Source organism: Peromyscus californicus, unplaced genomic scaffold (genome assembly GCF_007827085.1).
Source record: "Peromyscus californicus insignis strain IS unplaced genomic scaffold, ASM782708v3 Scaffold_22__1_contigs__length_63687245, whole genome shotgun sequence".
Taxonomy (NCBI): Eukaryota; Metazoa; Chordata; class Mammalia; order Rodentia; family Cricetidae; genus Peromyscus; species Peromyscus californicus.
In genome coordinates, this window is record NW_026294525.1 from 1,775,961 (window position 1) to 1,796,238 (window position 20,278).

At 41.5% G+C, this 20,278-nt stretch overlaps 1 protein-coding gene across 3 annotated transcripts; it reads right to left on the reverse strand.

Moving 5' to 3' along the window:
- Positions 1-943: 943 nt before the first annotated feature.
- Tbp (TATA-box binding protein) lies at positions 944-19,935 on the reverse strand. 3 transcript variants are annotated; one of them, XM_052750705.1, is made up of 10 exons: positions 18,707-19,934; positions 17,814-18,032; positions 17,355-17,404; positions 14,269-14,435; positions 12,830-13,209; positions 10,588-10,675; positions 5,524-5,615; positions 3,860-4,027; positions 2,535-2,629; positions 944-1,662 (listed from the first exon to the last, which is right to left on the reverse strand). In XM_052750705.1, exons 4-10 carry the CDS (start codon positions 14,320-14,322, stop codon positions 1,583-1,585), a joined length of 957 nt encoding a protein of 318 aa, XP_052606665.1. In that variant the 5' UTR covers positions 14,323-14,435; positions 17,355-17,404; positions 17,814-18,032; positions 18,707-19,934; the 3' UTR covers positions 944-1,582. The 3 variants fall into 3 exon arrangements, with proteins under 3 accessions (XP_052606665.1, XP_052606664.1, XP_052606666.1); XM_052750704.1 differs by lacking the exon at positions 17,814-18,032; XM_052750706.1 differs by lacking the exons at positions 3,860-4,027; positions 17,814-18,032 and having other exon boundaries at positions 18,707-19,935.
- Positions 19,936-20,278: the final 343 nt, after the last annotated feature.

The window sequence follows — 20,278 nt, forward strand, 5'->3', positions numbered from 1 at the left end:
ATACACTGACTGCAAAAATGAAAGTCACAAAAGAACATATGCTTCATTATTTTTCCAAAAATGAGATGAAAAGTAGCCTCAAAGGACAGAATTGCACATTAAGAACTTAGAAAGCAACACACCGGGTGACTGTAACACCCTCGTCCACCGTTTCCTCACCACATTGAGTTCTGGGCCAGGATCCAGGAGTCGGCAAGGCAATACCAGCCCCCAGTGCACAGTTCTTTCCCACACTTGGTCCTGAGTGACATGGTAACTGGTAAGCACTGAGGACTGAATCCTTACTCTCCCAACTACTGGCATTCAATGGGACTCTTCTCTGTCTTATCTCAGAATGGTACTCTAGTAACCCCAAGTTCCAGGGGGCTAATGCCAACTGAAAACAGTCACTTGTGTGTGTGTGTGTGTCCCACCGCCACCGAGAGCTCAGGCATAATCTAGGTGAAGGGTTAGAAGACACTCACTAATCTGGAAGTTACCTAGGGAAATAGGTAAGGATGGAAATAAAAAGACTTCTTTCTGATTATACATACTCTGAACTGTGAAAAATGTACTTTTATAATTAAAAAAAGGACATAAAATGCTCCTAAAATAATCCAAGGCCTTATAAATGTCCACCTGATATTTCATGAGAAAAACAGCCATAACAAAAATGTTGTATCAGAGAAGCTTGCTATCTGTGGACAGGGCACCACACTTTTATACCTGAATTACTCAGAGCCCTCCAATGTCACTTACTAGCTATGAAACCTTGGATAAGACTCTGGCAAAGGCTGAAAAGGGAACAAAACATAACTAGTTTGGTGAAGATCCCAGACACTGTGGAGTATCTAGGAAACAAGGTGTTCAATGGGGACCATAAAACCAATGGCAAGTCCATTTTCACTGCAACAGGCAAAAAAGGAAAAAAAATGACAAGCAAACAAAACAATGGTCTCAGGCATTATAGCTAAAATAAATTTCTTTGACAGTATGATCACATGTCTTACAAGGTATCATTTATAACAAAAATCTAACAATTTACAAGCTGCGTGTTTTTTTTTTTTTGTGCAGAGTACTCTGAAGAAAGAAAAGTATGTACATTTGTTTTGATTAATACAACTATTCAGTTCTGCAATACTGGGAAGGCGGAATGTATCTGGCACAAAAATAACTCCTTAGAGTTACAAACTAGAAAAACAACACTTTTAAAAAAAGATTTTTACTTTTTCTGGTAGAAATATAAAAACTGGCTTATGTGGGAAAAGTTAAAATAAAAAGTCCAATTGTACAGGTGGCTTTAACACTTAAAGTTCTGTCCCTTAAACCAACAAACTCATCAACAGCAGTGTTTAAAATCTAATATAAATAAGTGGGCAGTGCTGCCCAGATAGCAGCACAGAGCAAGCGACTCACAGTGATGCTGCAGGTGATCTCAGTGCAGAGGAGGGAACCTTTCCAGTATCCTGCAGCAGGACACACATGTCACTTCACTGCCACCTGTGAAGAGTGTCCTTCTTCTCACAACTGTACCATCAGTGGTACCAAAACTGACTGGTTTTAAAAAACAAGTGGGTAGAGGAGGCGGGGTACATGGCAGCCACTATGTGGTCTTCCTGAATCCCTTTAAGATGGGGTAGATGTTTTCAAATGCTTCATAAATTTCTGCTCTAACTTTAGCACCTATGAAGACACATAGGAATAGAAATGAGATGGTTAAGTAACATTTCTTAAAATAGAAAGTAACATCACTACCTTAAAACAAAGCCACAAATACAATTCTCTCCATACCCAGTTAAGACAAACAATGTTATTGAAACAAATGGTAGAGGTTCCTTGTCATAATCCTAGCGTGTTTTGTTTTGTTTTGTTTTATTTTATTTTTCTTGGAGACAGGGTTTCTCTGTGTAGCCCTGGCTGTCCTGGAACTTGCTGTGTACCCAGGTTGGCCTGCCTCTGCCTCTGCCTCCTGAGTGCTAGGATTAAGGGCCATGCCCTGCTCTCTAGCTTTGTTTTTTAAAACATTATTTTCTTACCATTTTAAAAAATGGTACACCGGGTGACTTTTAACACTCTAGACCACCATTTATTTACCACAGTTGGTCCTAGGCCAGGATCCAGAAGTCAGCAAGGCAATACCAGCCCCTAGTGCACAGTTCTTTCCCACACTTGGTCCTGAGTAACATGGTAACTGGTAAGCACTGAGGACTGAATTCTTACTCTCCCAACTACTGGCATTCAATGGGACTTTCTCTGTCTTATCTCAGAATGGTAATCTAGTAACCCCAAGTTCCAGGGGGCTAATGCCAACTGAAAACAGTCACTTATTAGTGTTCCCTCCTCGCTTGCTTCCACAGTCAAGCATAATCTAGCTAAAGGCCGTAACTGTAGCAGGACTCTGCTGTTTTCATCCTTCCCCCTTTCTCATGAAGGTTAGGATGGGAAGCAAAATGGAAACAAAAACATCCTCACAAGGGTAGAAAACTGTCCCAACCCAGAAATGCCATTCTAAAATTATTTCCAATTTTGGTACACTACTTCCCCTTTTAACTTACCTGTTAATACAACTTTTCCAGAAACAAAAATAAGGAGAACAATTCTGGGTTTGATCATTCTGTAGATTAATCCAGGAAATAATTCTGGCTCATAGCTAGAAAGAAAATGGGAAAGAGTTTAGAAATCATCAGTTTTTGTGTAAAAGCAATGAGGCCTTGTGCTAGGAAGTAGTGAGTGGATAAGCAGATGTGAACAAATAGGACACACAAGAAGAAAACACTTTCACCAAACAAGAGCCACGTGTCATGGACATGGCAACAAACTACATGTCCTCCTATCACTTAATGCTGTCTTCACAGAATCTACATTTTCTGTGATTAAAAACAAGAGCTGTAATTCACGTTTTCTGATCCTCATTAGATTCATTTTGGGCAAGTCTCGGAATAGCAGCTTAATCTCACCATTCACTCTAAGAGCTGGTACTGACAGTCAGCCTTGTAATCATATCTCATCTCCTCAAGTAGAAATATTCTGGAGCTGTCAGTTTTTCTAGCAGGGTGACTTAACCAGAATGATAAACCAAATATGGAAATAAACCTACTCCTTGATCACACTGTCTACCTGAATTGACATTAGTTAGTGAAATTCTAACCTAGTGATTTTGGGTTTATTAGTTCAATCTGATAAAAAGACCTGTCTATCTTATATGTGACTGGTAGATAAACCCAGGAAAGATCTATATGAGGAAGAGCAACATTGAGTGAATATCTGAAACTCAAACAGGAGTTGCTAGGTTAAAAACTGAACCTAATGTTCCAGGTATCAAAGTGCCATGTGCAAAGGCCCTGAAGCAAGAATATCACCGTGAATGTGAGGGAAGTGGTAAGCTGGTGAGGCTGCAAATAGAAAAAAAGATACTGAGATAAGGCTTCGAGTAGGGAAGCTACGCAAATGTTCACCAGAAAATGGCAAAGAATAATAATGAGCAGCATATCCCTGCTGCTTATATTTATACTTTGCTGGTATGTTGACAAAAAAAAGATTCAAACCAGGAGAAAAGTGGTAGAAGAAACTACAAATTCATGTGTTTAAATGCATTTATTGACTAACAAAATGATAAGGCATACACAAGTGAATGAATATAAGTCATTTCATTGAAGGGGAGTTCAGGAGTCACTAAGTGACTAAGGAAATGGGAGTTGTAAGGACTGGAGAACTGCAGTACAACTGCAGACACCTTATGTTTACAAGCAGCACACTCAACTTGCAACTACATCATATGCCTAGAAACTGAATGTCTTAAATGTACTTCACCCTAGATGATGCCTGAGTAGATTATAAATGGATTGTTGCTAAAACTGATCCCAGTACCTCTCAGACCTACCTACTGAACTGCTGGTGGGTCAGCACAAGGCCTTCCAGCCTTATGGGGAACTTCACATCACAGCTCCCCACCATGTTTTGGATCTTGAAGTCTAAGAACTTAGCTGGAAAGCCCAACTTCTGCACAACTCTAGCGTATTTTCTTGCTGCTAGTCTGGATTGTTCTTCACTACAGAAAGGAAAAACAGTGAGTTATGTATGGGAGCCCAATGGAATAATTTAGAAGAATAACTTAAATGAAGTCTAAATTAGAAAAGTAATTAAACTATCCCTGAGTCCTTAACAAAAACCATAATCTACCAAAACATCAGCCTTGGACTTGCCACATTATTGACAAGCCCTAGGTTTAAAAGATGTGATGTAGCATATGATTCAATTATCACGATCACTGCTATTACTGCTACATTCTGACCCACAAATTTCTACTGAGATGAAAACTTTCTAAAACCATAAAAAAAAAAAATAATAAGGCCAGATGGTGGTGGTGCATGCCTTTAATCTCAGCACACAGGAGGCAGAGTCAGGTGGATCTCTGAGTTCAAGGCCAGCCTGGTCTACAGAGTGTGTTCCAGGACAGCCAGGGCTACACAGAGAAACCCTATCTTGGAAAAAAAACAAAAACAAAAACAAAAACACAAAAACAAACCAAAAACTAAATTAAAAAAACACTAGTAAAATTTACTATTGACAAATACACAAATTCTATCTTCCTTTACATCAAATATCTATTCTTAGGATACCATTATTGGACAAAACTGTGACTTTCCAACTTAGGAAGCTTTCATCTGAAAAGCAGGATACAAATACAATGCTACAACCAAAGTTGTACAGGACAGCAGGGTTAACAAAAATGATGCTATTCAAGGTGATTAAGATAACCCACTAAAAATAGCACGTTAAAAGTGTTAGACCAACCTAAGTCAGAAGCTCATTTTCTAGTAAAAGGGGGACTGTAGGGACCTGTGGGGCCCTGGCCCCCGTTTTGGGTAACTGTTGCCTTGCTTGCTGACCTTGACCTTGATATCCTCCCTATGCTAATTCCCTGCCGGGTTCCACCCTCCTGAATGCTTAAGGGAAGTTCCTTGTCTGTGTATCCTGCATGATGGGAGTTAACAGCATAGATGCAAGATTGTAAAACATCAGTAGTGAACTTCTGCCCTCTGGGGTTCTCCCATTGTGCTGTAAGCCTGTATTTAAGAGCTTCTCCCTCCTTCAATAAACGACATTTGGCAAAAAAAAAAATAAAAAATAAAAAAGTGCTAGTCCAGCTGGGCGGCGGTGGCGCCCACCTTTAATCCCAGCTCTTTGGAGGCAGAGCCAGGTGGATCTCTGAGTTTGAGGCCAGCCTGGGCTACAGAGTGTGATCCAGAACAGGCACCAAAACTACACAGAGAAACCCTGTCTCAAAAAACTAAAAAGTGCTAGTCCAGCTGGGTGGTAGTGGCTCATCCCTTTAATTCCATCACTCCAGAGGCAGAGGCAGATGGACTTTTTTTTAGTTCAAAGCCAGGTTGGTCTATAGAGTGAGTTCCAGGAAATCCAGGGCGGTTACACAGAGAAACCATGCCTTAAAACAAACAAACAAAGTGCTAGCCTGATAATATAAACCATATCCTTTTTTCTTTCATAATACATCCATCAGAAACAAAGAATCCCTTAAGATACCTCTTGGCTCCTGTGCACACCATTTTTCCAGAACTGAAAATCAATGCAGTTGTCCGTGGCTCTCTTATTCTCATGATGACAGCAGCAAACCGCTAAAATGGTCAGGAAGAAGCATTAAAATTACACTTAGGTTGACTATTATAGAGTTTCTGTTACTGGAGAAGGCTAGAGTGTTGTAGGTCCTGAGTCAAACTCTCTTGGCTATACCAGATATTCCCATCAATGCATTTAAAAACTTTTAGAATGTTTTTATTTTTTTATTCCCTTTCTTACATTTATCTACTCTTTTTTTTGCGTATTTCTTCTTTAATGGGCAGTTTTTAAAAATCTCTTGACTTTTCTCTACTGTTTTCTAACATTTTTCTCCTTTCTACTCTCTTGAACTTTCCAAGTTTGCCCAATTAAACAATCCATTAGTACCAAAGTCAGTACTGCAGAAAATACTTAAGGAATGCTATACACAAATGAGAAGACAGTCAGACATGAGAGCTCAGGAAAGAGTAAGAATTTTATGAGGAATAGATGAATAAATGAGAACCAATAAAGAATCAACCATGTCAGACTTAGTAAACCAACTAACTCCTAGTGATGACAGGTGAGAAAGCCAACCAGAAAAACAACCAAGAAAATTACAGGAATCAGATAATATTTTTCAATAGTAACTCTAAATGTAAATGGTCTTACTTATCCAATTAAAAGACAAAGGACTAGTTCTTTTTCTAATCCCACCATTTGCTGCCTGCAAGAAACACACCTCAATGGCAAAGACACTTGCAAACTGAAAGTGAAAGCAAGGAAAATGATACATAAGCAAATGGAAACAAAAAACAGGCAGAAGTAACTATACTAATAACTGACAAAGTAGGCATCAAGCTAAAATTAGAAGAGATGAGGCTACTATCTTAATAAGGTGAATGATCCATCAAGTAGATATTACAGTTGTAAATATTAGAAATAACAACAAAAACTTGGTTAGAAGTGACCAGTGGCCAATTTGATTCTTTATAGTTGATATTCTGGTTAGCTTCATACTCAACTAAAAAACCGGCTATGAAGTAGATCCCACATGTTTCCTATATTTAGGATGGTTCTTTAACTCAATCTCTAGATGCTGTCACATTTCCAGTTTCAAGATGACACACAATTAATGAAATCATAGTACAAAGCTGGGCACAGTGACATACTTTTAATTTAAGCATTCAGGAGGTGGAGACAGAAGGATCTGAGCTTGAGGCCATAAAAGTGAAATCACAGTATAAAGTATGCAACCCTTTTACAGACAGAAACACAAGGCAGGCAAGCATAGTGAGCAGTTTTGAAATCTGAACCTCCCGTGGTTTGGGCTATGCATACACCCTACTGCTAGTAATGCGCCTGGCAGCTGAGACTCTTACCTGCATGAACAATACATATACCACCCTCTCCAAACCAAGAAACTCAGGACCCCCATGTACAGAAATACACAAACAGCAAACTTCAAACAATGGAAGAAGTTTCTACTTCTCTTGATCAAACAGAATCTATTCAATCATACTCCAGTTATGTCTGAGTACGAGACGGGGAGGGCGGTGGGGGGGCTCCCTGATTCAGCTTGAAAATTTTTGGTGCAAAAAGGCAAGTTATATCCTCTGAGTAAACTTTTAGGGAGAATCCTCTATTACCATTTTATGCCCATACAAAATTGGGCATGCATATCATTAAAATCAGTTGCATCATGGGAAGAGACATTCATAGTAGATAAGTTACATAGCTTGAATGTATTTGCAAATAGAAAAACACACCCCTAATAACCAACTCCTCTTTCCTTTAAAACATATAAAATAGCGCCCCAGGCAGTCATCTGGGACCCTTGAGTCCTTTCTCATTTATGTGGCCCACCCTTACTCCTGACAGCATCTTTCTGATCTGTACTAAAGCCTATAAATGAACTGTTAGTTTGCAATCTGTGTGGACCTTTATTTCAATTCCTTGAATAAAAAGCCAAGAACCTGGGAACACAAGACGGCAGATTCTGACTACCAGTATCAGTACCAGAAGTATGAGGCTCTCTCACAGGAGGCCATGTAAGGAGCTGTCACAGGAAAAGTGTGAGGATGCTCACAGGAGGACATGTAGGGCACTCCCACAGGAGGAAAACAGAAACTCTCATGGACAACCTCCACTGAAAGTATATAAAAAAGGGGGAGAACTGAGATTCTCTGGCAAAAGAAATAGGGCAAAACTAAGACAGGGTTAAGGCAAGGTAAATGTCAAGGTTTCTGGAGACTTTACTAGAATTGTATGTTCCTTAATGACCTATTAAACTGTAAAAGGACAAAAGCCTGATTAGCCTCTTGCTGGTTATCAGACTATGTTTTAAAAACTGTCCCAAGTTCTTTCTGCTGCCGCCTTTTTCTTTTTCATTTATACAACTTAATTTCCAGGGCTGGAGAGATGACTCAGCAGGTAAGAGCATTTGTGCAAGCATGAGGACCTGAGTTCAGACCGCAGCACCCATGTAACAACCAGGTCATATCCCATGCACACCTGTAATTCTGGTTCTGTAGCTTGGATTGCCCCCCCCCCCCCCCCAAATGTGAGCTTCAGGCTCAGGGAAAGACACCAATAAAGATATAAAGGAGTATGGTGGAGAGTGACTAAGGAGGACATCCAGCACTCTTCTGGCCTCTGCATACGCTCACAAGCAAATGCACTTGCACATATACACCACTCACATATATACACAGTCACAAAATCATCTTATTTTCCTTTATTAGAAGAAATATATGAGGTACTGGTTTCCATGGTAAAGGTTTACATGTACATGATGACCCTGTGACAAACGCTTCCCACTTTAGGAAACTTTCTGCAAATCTTCTCATCCTAGCCTTCTCAAGCAACACCCAGGCACCCAGGCAGCTCTCCATCTGGACCTCACAAGTCTATTCATCTGTCAGTACAGATGTTCCATATGTAAAAAATATTTTCTACTGGTGTATGTAAGAAAGTCTTGCCGGGCGGTGGTGACGCACGCCTTTAATCCCAGCACTTGGGAGGCAGAGGCAGGCAGATCTCTGTGAGTTCAAGTCCAGCCTGGTCTACAGAGCGAGATCCAGCAAAGGCACAAAGCTACACAGAGAAACCCTGTCTCGAAAAACCAAAAAAAAAAAAAGTCTTTTAACACACACTAGGCTATTTATTATCTTAGAAACTAGTGCTTTCTCCCTCCTCCCAAATCTTTATTTATTTTTTTTCTCTTTTCTCCAGTTCCAGTATTGTGGCTTGAATGAAAATGGACCCCATGGGCTCATATATTTGAATGCTTAGTCACCAAAGAACAGTATTTGAGAAAGATTTAGGAGGATTAAGAGGTGTGGTCTTGTTGGAGGAAGTATGTTGATGGGGTGGGCTCTGAGGTCACAAAAGCCCACTCCAGGCAAGTGTTTCCTTCCTTTCTCCCTCTCTCTCTCTCTCCTCTCTCTCTCTCCTCTCTCTGCCTGCTGCCTTCTGATCAGAATGTAAAGCTCTCAGCTACTGCTCCAGTACCACACCTGTCTGTTTCTGGCCATGATGATCACAGACTAACCCTCTAAAACCGTAAGCAAGTTCCCAATTAAATGCTTTCATTTCTAAGAGTTGCTTTGGTCATAGTGTCTTTCCATAGCAATAAAACAGTAACTAAGACATCTGGTAATACAAAAGTCTTTGGTCTTGCTAGGCCAGTGCTCTACCACCAAGCTACACTCTAATCTCCTGCAATTTCTGTCAGAAAAGCCATCTGTGGCCATACCACTCAGAACACACCTGATCTTGTCTATCAGAAAAAAACTTCAAAGTTACACAAAGGTGGGAAAAATGTAACAAACTTCTTGTACTTACAGCCAACAATTATTAACTATTGATCAATCTTTCTCCACCCATGTAATCCATCCCTAATTCTCCCACAGGATTACTGAAGTAGGTACCACAAATATGTCACCAGCTATTCTTCAGGATATAAATGGAATATTCTGTTTTCCAACTCCATGTGGTCCCCTTCACAATGTGAGTGTATGTGTAGCATGAATCTTAAAAGGTCTTACTAATTAAATAAAACATGACGTCAGTTATTGGGGTGAATGCTGGAAGATCAGAGAGACAGAACAGGCCACAGCCACCTCACCTTGCCCGTTCCTCAGCTGATCCTGTTTCCTCGGACTGGAAGCCTCTGAGTCCTCATCCTGAATGAATCTCAGCTGAACTGCTGCTAGAAGCCTGAAAGCTTAACCAGCCAAATGTTTCTAGTTCCTGGTTCTCACGCCTTATATATCTTTCTTTCCTTTCTACCATCACTCCCTGGGATTAAAGGCTCACTTTCTGGGATTAAAGGTGTGTGTCACATGCCTGGCTATTTCCAATGTAGCCTTGAACTCACAGAGATCCAGAGGGATTTCTGCCTCTGGAATGCTAGGATTAAAGGTGTGAGTACCACCATTTTCTAGCCTAAGGATCTAATGGCTTTTCTGTTCTCTGACCCCAGAGAAGTTTATTAGGTTGCACAATATTTTGGGGAACACAATACCACCACATCTATGTATGAATTTCTACATTTAGAGGGTAATATACATAGCAGGTATTCAGTAAAACACAAGTTAAAGAACTGAGGATGCAGCTGGGCAGTGGCGGTGCACGCCTTTAATCCCAGCACTTGGGAGACAGAGGCAGGCAGATCTCTGTGAGTTCAACACCAGCCTGGTCTACAGAACAAGTTCCAGGACAGCCAGGGCTATACACAGAGAAACCCTGTCTCGAAAAACAAAACAAAACAACAAAGCAAAAGAACTGAGGATGTAGCTTAGACAGCACTACCCTAGTGTGGCTGAGGTCCTAGGTTGAAACTTCAATACTGCAAAAACAGGAAAACAAAACAAAATGAAAACGTCCCAAAATGAACTTTTCCTAGGCACTTAACATTCAAGATAAGCATGATACCACTCATTTTGCTGGTATCAAGAAACAAGCGCAATACAAACTTCTCAACAATAGATTTAGGAAGAACTTTCTCTGTATCTTATACAGTTTGAAATACATGAAAATGGGTCTAACCTTGGGATTATATTCAGCATTTCGGGCACGAAGTGCAATGGTCTTTAGGTCAAGTTTACATCCAAGATTCACCGTGGATACAATGTTTCTGCAAGAAATTTGAAAACATAATTACTTAAAATATTTAACTTTTATACAAAGAGGGCAATGGTCTTTAGGTCAAGTTTACAACTAAGATTTGCTATGAATACAATATTTCTGCAAGAAATCTGAAAAGAAAACATGATTCAGATTGCTGATCCATTATTTTTCACTAGGCTTTAATTAAAAAAAAAAATGACATGACAAAACAAAAAAACTGATTTTAAATGTTTAAAAAGTGCCACATACCAGATATTTTTACTCAGTACCCAAAATGTACCCTGCAGTGTTAACTATCACTCCCATGTTCAAAGCATCTGAAACTCTAGGGAATGGACTGTGTTTGGCTTGGGATGCACATGACTCCCAAGTGGAAGAGCCAGGACACCTTGAGGCTTCATTTAACTATCACCCCTCCTTCCTGAGCTCTGAAATACTACTAACACTAGCTCACTATTAAGTCACTACAGGAAAAACAGGCAGACGTGGACTTTCTCAATCTTCCCAAATAAGCTATCTTTTGGAAAAATGGAATTCAATGTCTTTGGCAAGGGAAGAAAATATGTCTTCTTTTCTGCTATTTACCACAGCGAATCATGTTAAATAGAATCATCTTTAGCAGGCTGAGGAGATAATTTAGCTTGTAAAGAGCTTGCCATGCAATCATGAAGACTTGAGTTCAATCCCTGGAACCCATGTGAAAAAGCCCACAGTGATAATGTACACTTGTAATTCTAGTGCGAAGGAGATGGAGGCAGGTAGATCCCTGAGGCTCATTGGCTAGTCAGCTCAGCCAAAACAGCAAATTTCAGGCCAGTTAAAATATTCCATCTTAAAAACCAGGGTGGGAGCCGGGCGGTGGTGGCGCACGCCTTTAATCCCAGCACTCAGGAGGGAGAGCCAGGCGGATCTCTGTGAGTTCGAGGCCAGCCTGGGCTACCAAGTGAGTTCCAGGAAAAGGCGCAAAGTTACACAGAGAAACCCTGTCTCAAAAAACCAAAAAAAAAAAAAAAAAAAAACCAAACCCCCCCCCCCCAAAAAAAAACAACAAAAAAAACCAGGGTGGGTAGTGAGTGTCCTGAGAAATGACTCTTGAGATTCTCCTCCAGCATACATAGGGAAGTGCCTGTACACACGCACAAAATCTATCATCATTCACCTGGGTCTAAAAGACTGTTTCATGGCACTATGTCCCATTCTTGAAGCATTCTATGCAATACTTTTTTTTTTTTTTTTTTTTTTAAATCTCGAAACAGGATTTCTCTGTGTAGCCCTGGCTGTCCTGGAACCCACTCTGTAAACCAGGCTGACTTTGAACCCAGAGATCTTCTGGCGTCTGGCTCCCAAGTGCATGCTCTGTGGATATAGAAATAAGTGTATGTCCTAAGCTGGTTCTAATAGATATAATCAGAATTACAAACAGAATGTCCGTGGAAGTCAAATAGGCATAAAACATTAGTTTGGAGCAGTGTAGACAAAGGAGAGCTAACAGGGCTTACCTCTCTAGAACCCTTTAATCAGGCCATACGCTTCCCTAAGGTAAAGCTACATACTTGTTACTAAGTAGAATCTGGATTTGAGCTGTTTCAGGAAGAAAGAAAAAAGCCTGTATCTCCTACCTTTTTACATATGGGAACTAATTCACTTAGGCAGAACAATTCATCAAGACAAGAACTGCTATCCTCACTTTTAAAGAGAGACACAAATCTCCAAAGATATAAATACAGCCTTCACAGCAGAACTGTAGAAAAACCTGGACCTAAGACCTCTGCTGACACTATGGCCAAGGCTGTGATACAACTGGCCTGTGACTCAGTCAATTAGCTACAGAGAAATGTCCACAGTATTGATAAAACTCAGTTTTCATTTCAGTGGCCCAAACACATAAATACAAGCAACTCCATTTCTAAGGAAAGGTTTTGCTGAGAGCACTGACTCAATTCTGTAGCTTCAATTCCTTGCCAAGAGCAGATGAAGCCACAGTGTAACAGAATTACCAGAGTCACTTCTTTAAGTAAATCCACTGTCTGAAAGCAAATAATGTAATACCACTGAGAGCCTCTGGTGCAAGGGTCAGAGGACAGGGAGTGAGCACACACACACACACGTCACACACGTCAGGGGAGAAGGAACGAGAGCACACGGGCTAAGAGGTACTCACTGTAGCTGTGGTACAATCCCAGAGCTCTCAGAGGCTGGTGTGGCAGGAGTGATAGGGGTCATAGGGGTCATTGGTGAAGGGTACAAGGGAGTGGTGCCTGGCAAGGGTGCAGTGGTCAGAGTCTGAGAATGGAAGAGCTGTGGTGTCTGGCCTGAGGCACCCTGTGTGGACTGCTGAGATGTTGATTGCTGTACTGAGGCTGCTGCAGTTGCTACAGCCTGCTGCTGCTGCTGTTGCTGCTGCTGCTGCTGTTGCTGCTGCTGTCTCTGTTGCTCTTCCAAAATGGACAGACTATTGGTGTTCTGAATAGGCTGTGGAGTGAGTCCTGTGCCGTAAGGCATCATTGGACTAAAGATGGGAATTCCAGGAGTCATGGCACCCTGTGGAAAGCAAAGAGAATGATAAGACATTAATGTTGAGTAATACAGGTTTTTTCCTAGTAGAACCCAGGTAAAGTATAAAGTCTGGTGCTTTCTGAATATAACAGGTCATTAAATACTAGGGAAGAATCTGGCATCCTGAGATGCATCACTTTTCTCCCTAGTACTGAACCTAGTAGATGAGCGCTTAGCATCTGGAATCTGACTGTTATTTATGATATGCAAGAGAGATGCTTAGCCTCCCGAGCATATCTAGACCATAAGGACAAAGCATAAGTGCATGTCCCTATTTAAAGTGCTACGCATGGGCTGGGAGCTCAGTGGTAGAGCGCTTGCCTAGCAAGCGCAAGGCCCTGGGTTCGGTCCTCACCTCTGAAAAAAAAAAAAGAAAGTGCCACGCAGTATACGAGGATGACCCACTAACTTAACATGTGACCAATTTGTTTGATGGATCACAGTCACCTAGAGGTTCAAGATGACAAGCTCATGGCCTACTCTATCATACTACTTGAAAAAGCTATTTGTTCTACTAAAAAAAAAAATCAACAAAGCCTGTAAATACTATTAACTGCCTTTTCTATGATGCTTCTATGCCTTACATTGTTATATTTAATAATTATTTATGTGGAGTATGAAGAAAAAAGACGGCAAAATTTATACTGAATTGGTAACAATCTAAGTCTAATTCTATCGCAACTATGCACGTTTTACATCAACACTAATCTTGAACTTTGAAAGTAGATTTGGTTGTCATCTTAGGCTAGAAAAGTGACAACAACAGGGTCAAGAAGGAACCTTCTGGATTAAATGGAATAACTGTTCCACAGCTCACACAGATGGAACGGTCTTCTAAATAAATTAGGTTCCAAATAAACTCCCAAGCTGACTCCCCAAGCAGAAGGGCATCATGCTTACCCAAAGCAGAAATTTCCACAAAGTAAATAAGCTTAAAAATATACAAATCCATGTTCAATACTGGATGGCTAAAGTTTACCGTCTTTCGCTTTCTCTTAAAGGGAGTATGTCAGCCCTCCTTGCCCCTCCTTCCTGCTCTATTACCTGTGGGGAGGCCAAGCCCTGAGCATAAGGTGGGAGGCTGTTGTTCTGGTCCATGATTCTCACTTTCTTCAGTACTCGGATTTTATCTAGAGCATCCTCTGCAAATTCTCCTTAGAAACTTCTTTTATTTTCTGGGTTATCTTCACACACCATAAAACAGTGATGCTCTGCTTGGAAAAAAATGCTTTAAGTTTAAACAGGTTTCAGGTTCATATAAAATATACACACACCAGCTATCTTGGAGAAAATGTACATATCCCTAGTCCATGTTTCCTGTGACTCACGTAAAACTGCCAACAAAACAAACACTACGTTACTATGTTCTTAAATATTCTAAATAGTCTAGCAGTACTGAAAATGAAGGTGTGAAGATCAGTAATAAAAACTTTTGGAAAAAGCTGCCAAGAAATGGCTCAGCAGGCACAGGCACACGCTGCTGATTCTGATAATCTGAGTTCACCCACATGGTGAAAGGAGAGAACAGATTCTCACAAGTTGACTCTAGACATAAACATGATTTATTTTATATATTATATGTGTGGGTATTTTGCCTGCATACCTGCCTGCGTACCACTTGCAGGCCTGGTGCTGGCAGAGGCCAGAGGAGAGGGTCAGATGCCCTGGAACTGGAGTTAACAGATGATTGTGAGCCACCACAGGGTCATATATATACTTAAAATAAATATGGGTCTTTGGATATACAACTTGTAACTTTGAAATGTGTATACTTTTTTTGTGAAATTAGATGATAACAAATGTTTAGATTAAGATCAAATTATAGGGCTGGAGAGATGGCTCCAACCTGGGTTCTCTGGAGAAGCAGGCAGTGCTTTTAGCCTGTGAGTTGTCTTTTCTAAGAGCTGGAATCAGGGACCAGCCCTTTGGAACACCGCACCACCACCATCACCCCCAGCAAAGGACTTTTTTTTTGTATGGGGGAACACCTAGGGAAAACTAATTCCTAAGCAAACTGTACTACCAGAGGAGAACACTTATTAAGCACTGTTTATATAGCACTATTAGGTCAATGCTGGTTTTTAAATATTCTGCTCAGTTTTATACCCTTTACAATGTCTCAAGCATAAAATGTCACAAATAATGAACTTGACACAATATGCTTTAGGTAATCACTTTTTGGTGTTCTAATTTTAATTAAAGACAGATTAACAATCAATGAAACATTAATTTTAGAAATACAATATTCTTAACTTTTCAAAACTATGCTTGGAACTGGTCCCCCCCCCCCCTCCCCCCCGCCCCCAAAACAGGGTTTCTCTGTATAGCTTTGTGCCTTTCCTGGAACTAACTCTGTAGCTCAGGCTGACCTCGAACTCACAGAGATCTGCCTGGCCCTGCCTCCTGAGTGCTGGGATTAAAGGTGTGCATCGCCACTGCTGCTGCCATGACCACTACCACCGCCCGGCGGAACTGGGTTCCTTACATCATCATCTCTTTAGTGGTCATGGATATGCAATATGATTACGGATTAAGAGACTATGAAAAGAGCTTTTTTTTTTTTTTTTAAATTTGTAATGGTAGTGATAGAACCCAGAGCCTCAAAAATGCTAAGCAAATGTCCATCCTCGATTCTTTAAAGACATTTTTTTAAAATCAGTTCAGTTCATGCAGACCAATAACTTGCTCAGAGAGGCCATAAGGACTGAAGAAATCAACAATGGATGAACGGACAGAATAAGCTAACAAATCAAGATTAGTCTAACTGTTAGGTAGTGGCAGCGCACAGAGAAAGTTCCAGGACAGCCAGGGCTACATAGTGAAAATCCTGTTGGGAGAGCATGGTGAATCTAACTATATACACATAGTATGCACAGGACAGATATTAGCTATTGCAATTAGATCTTTTTAAAGAAGATTTTCATTTTATGTGTATGAGTGTTTTGTATGCATGTAAATATGTGCATGACATGTGTGGTGCCTGCAGAGGTCAGAAAAAGGGTATTTGGTTCCCTACAACTGGAGTTTCAGATGGTTGTGAGCCACCATGTAAGTGCTGGGAACCAAACCTAGGTCCTCTACAATAGCAGCAAGTGCTCTTAACCACTGAGCTATTTCCCCAGCCTGACAATCAGATCTTATTCTAAACATTTATCATCATCTAATATCACATAGGACATACAGGCTTCAAAGTTACAAGTCGTATATTCAAAGATCCACAGTCATGTTAAGTATATGCTGGTGGGCTGGAGAGATGGCTCAGAGGTTAAGAGCACTGGCTGTTCTTCCAGAGGTCCTGAGTTCAATTCCCAGTAACCACATGGTGGCTTACACCCGTCTACAATGGGATCTGGTGCCCTCTTAGGGTATACAGGCATACATGCAGACAGAACACTGAATACATAATAAATAAATCTTCAAAAAAAAGGTATAAGCTGGTACAGGCATTTTCATGTTAGCTGAATCAATGAAAGAATTTCATAATCACTTTGAGAGGACAAAGGACCCAAAAGATAACCCTACAAACTCACTATTGAAAAAATGAAGAGATGCCTGTTTCCTAGAGATACTAGCTATGTGAGAGATATTAAGGTTACAAGAAAATTACACTTTTTCTGATATCATCAGAAAATGTATTTATTATTCTGTAACAGAGGTGCTCAGATACAAAGATAAAGAGGATACAGTCCTTATCAAACAGTCCAATATAAAAAAAAATACATATAACTGCAAAAAACTAGCCAGCACTAAAATTGCAGGTATTTACTAAGGCATGATGCAAGAAAGCTGAAACCAGCATACATGACTTCAAAATCTTTGCATCTAGGAATGGGCCTGGCATGTAGTACATGATCCTAACTGAATGCTATGGAAGAAAGAATACAAGCTACAGTCAAGGGGCTGCAGACATGTTCAATAGTTAAGAGCATTACTGCTCTTCAGAAGACCTAGGTTTGATTCCTACCACCCACATAGCAGCTCACAATTAGCTGTAAATCCAGTCCCAGGGAATCCAGTGCTTTTTGGTCCTCCATGGGCCCCGGGCATGCATGTGGTACACAGACATACAGGCAAAACATTCACATACATAAATCCTTTAGAAAATCAAGAAAAAAACTAAAGTTACGTACCCTTTTGAGAGGCCAGATCTTCCACAAAGCAGGAGCAAATTAACACAGGTCTAGCAAGAGGAACAAAAACATATAAATCAGCACTGCATACAAGTGAAAGGGAGACAAAAAGAGCATGCAGTATGTAAGTAACAGGCTTAGTGACAATCACTCCAAGAGATGACAACAGCAGGTGGGGTTATATAATTCGGAGTGTAAGATGTTATTACACAGGCAATGGGATTTTTAAGTTAAAGGATTTTTTTTTTTTTTTTTTTTTTTTTTTTTTTTTTTTTTTGGTTTTTCGAGACAGGGTTTCTCCGTGTAGCTTTGCGCCTTTCCTGGGACTCACTTGGTAGCCCAGGCTGGCCTCGAACTCACAGAGATCCGCCTGGCTCTGCCTCCCGAGTGCTGGGATTAAAGGCGTGCGCCACCACCGCCCGGCCCAAGTTAAAGGATTTTAAAGTGCAGTTTGAGTACCTCCTTTGTCAAGAGCAGAGAAATCTGAGAAAACTGAAGACTGAAAATTCAATTTCAGGGGTTTCTGCTTTAGTTGAGCCCAAAGATAATAAAGGCTGGATTTAACGTCCAAAGTATCGCCAGAGATTTATCCCGATCACTTTGTCAAATGAGTTTACCGAAGCGGTTGATTATATAAGACGAAAATTTGTAGCATGCTATGCAGAGGTCATCTCACACCTGCAGACGATATAAACCATCTTTCCTCACCTGTCTCATAAAACCGAAATAATCACTACACTAACTTATTCTTAGGCTGTTGTTCAGGGTCTTCGTCTTTTGGAAACTGAGCCATCAAATTGAATATCTGAGAAACCAGTTCTGCAGTCTTCAAGCGTCCTAACCCAGTCCGGCATCTTTTCCCAGAAAAGCCTGCCAAGAGTTTTGGAAAACCACGCTAACCTGAGCCTGGAGACAGAGAACGTGTAAATAAAGTAAGTAGCGCGTGTTTATATGTTAATCTCTACTGTGCTTCTGACGAGATGTTAACAGTCTCAAAGCCGCTTCCGAACAAAACTATCCTTACTAGGGGGACAAGACGAGCAGCCACAGGCCTGGGTAAAAAACTGTTTTTCTAACAGGGGAAAGCAGCTGAGGTGTGCGGTGCGCGGTGCTGTCCGGTGCCAGCCCCTCAGAGACTCTCACACTTGGCACTGGGTTTTAGGACCCCGCCGAAGCGGTGGAGGCCCAGCGACTGGTCCTCGCTGAGCCGCCGCGCTCAGCACGCGCGGAGGACCGTTCCCCGCCCGGCCGCGCTACCATGCCGTGTCTGCTCCGGCCGTCTCCGGGGACCCGCTGCAGAGGTCGCCTTTGTTACGGCCCTCACAGCAGAGAAAAGGCTGAACGACCGTTACCTGGGCACTGCGGAGAAAATGACGCGACCGCAGAAGCCTACCCAAACCGCCAGCAAGTACCCGCCACCGCTACCGGACTCGACCCCACCGGAGCCTGACGCGCATTTGATGTCGTCACTTCCGCCAGTTGCGCTCTTGACTGGAGCCCGGCCTGGGAAACGAGGGGCGGAGCTTCCCAGAAGTTCCGGGGCGGGGCCCCTCGGCAACCCTTTTTAGAGCGCTGTGGAGTGTGTAGCGGTAACGGTTGGGAATGTGGTAATCGGATCAAACTCAAGCAAGCATTCTACCCCTGAGCTACATCCTCAGTCTTCCATGTTTTTGTTTGTTTGTTTGCTTGCTTGCTTGTTTGTTTGTTTGAGAAAGAGTTTCTCTGGGTAGCCCTGGCTGTCCTGGGACTCACTCTGTAGAAAAGGCTGGCCTCGAACTCAAGAGATCGGCTTGCTTCTGTCCCTCTGCCCCTTTGCCCTCCTCTGCTCCCTTGCCCCTCTGTCTCCGGAGTGCTGGGATTAAAGGCATGGGCTACCACGCCCTGCTAGTCTAACATGTTTTTAAACTCACAGTGTTACCCTTGGCAAGATCACAGCCTCCTCCACTTAGTTCCGTAAAGTGGATGAAAGTTTAGAGCTTTGTGCAATCCATAATGTGAATGGCAAGCAGATACTCCTTATCATGTTCTCAGTGAAAGTTAACTCGTGTCCAAAAAAGGACAAAACAGGCGGCGTTATAGTCACAAATTCATTTACATTTTTTTCTTACGCTGCTTCTTAATGCTTGATTGAATTCCAGCATATCTTGATTTCTTCCTTCTATGGTTTATCTAGGCAGATACATGTATTGTTCTTACTTTCTTTCCCTTGTATTTTGCACTATCATCGAAGTAATGAGCTCTTTTAGGTTAGCTCTGTGTGTGTGTGTGTGTGTGTGTGTGTGTGTGTGTGTGTGTGTGATGGACAGTATCTGTGTGTGTTGTGTATATGGTGTTGACCTATGCATGGACTCTAATAAGTACAATAGTATTATGTAGTTATTTTCTCCTAAATGAAACATCCTCTCCTGGAAGGACAGGGAACCTCATAAGATTTAGGAAATTAAGAAAATTTAACAAAGGCCTAACAAGAGGCAACCTAAGTGAAGTTCATTCTGGCTTACAGTTTGAGGGCATACAGTCCATCGTGGGAAATCACGACACCTGGAGAAGGGGGAGTCACACTGCATCCAGGGACTGGAAGCCTAAACAGATGAATGTTAGTTTGCTTCTTTTTTATTTAGTCCAGAAAGCCAGGCCGTGAGATGGTACCACCTATATTCAGGTTGGATTTTCCCATCTCAGTTAAACCATCCTGAAATAACCTGTATAAATATGCCCCCAGGTTTTTACTAGGTGATTCCAGATTCTGTCAAGTTAATACTAACCATCATGTTCTGGCTAGGGAAACCTAGTATTGCTTCCTGGGTCGCGTGGCTGCATATACCACACAGCTGACCACGCATCCTGACTGCATCCTGACCGTCAGGCCTTGAACACAGCAGGGGCTGCTAATCCTTCCCAAATGCTGTAACACATCACCAATG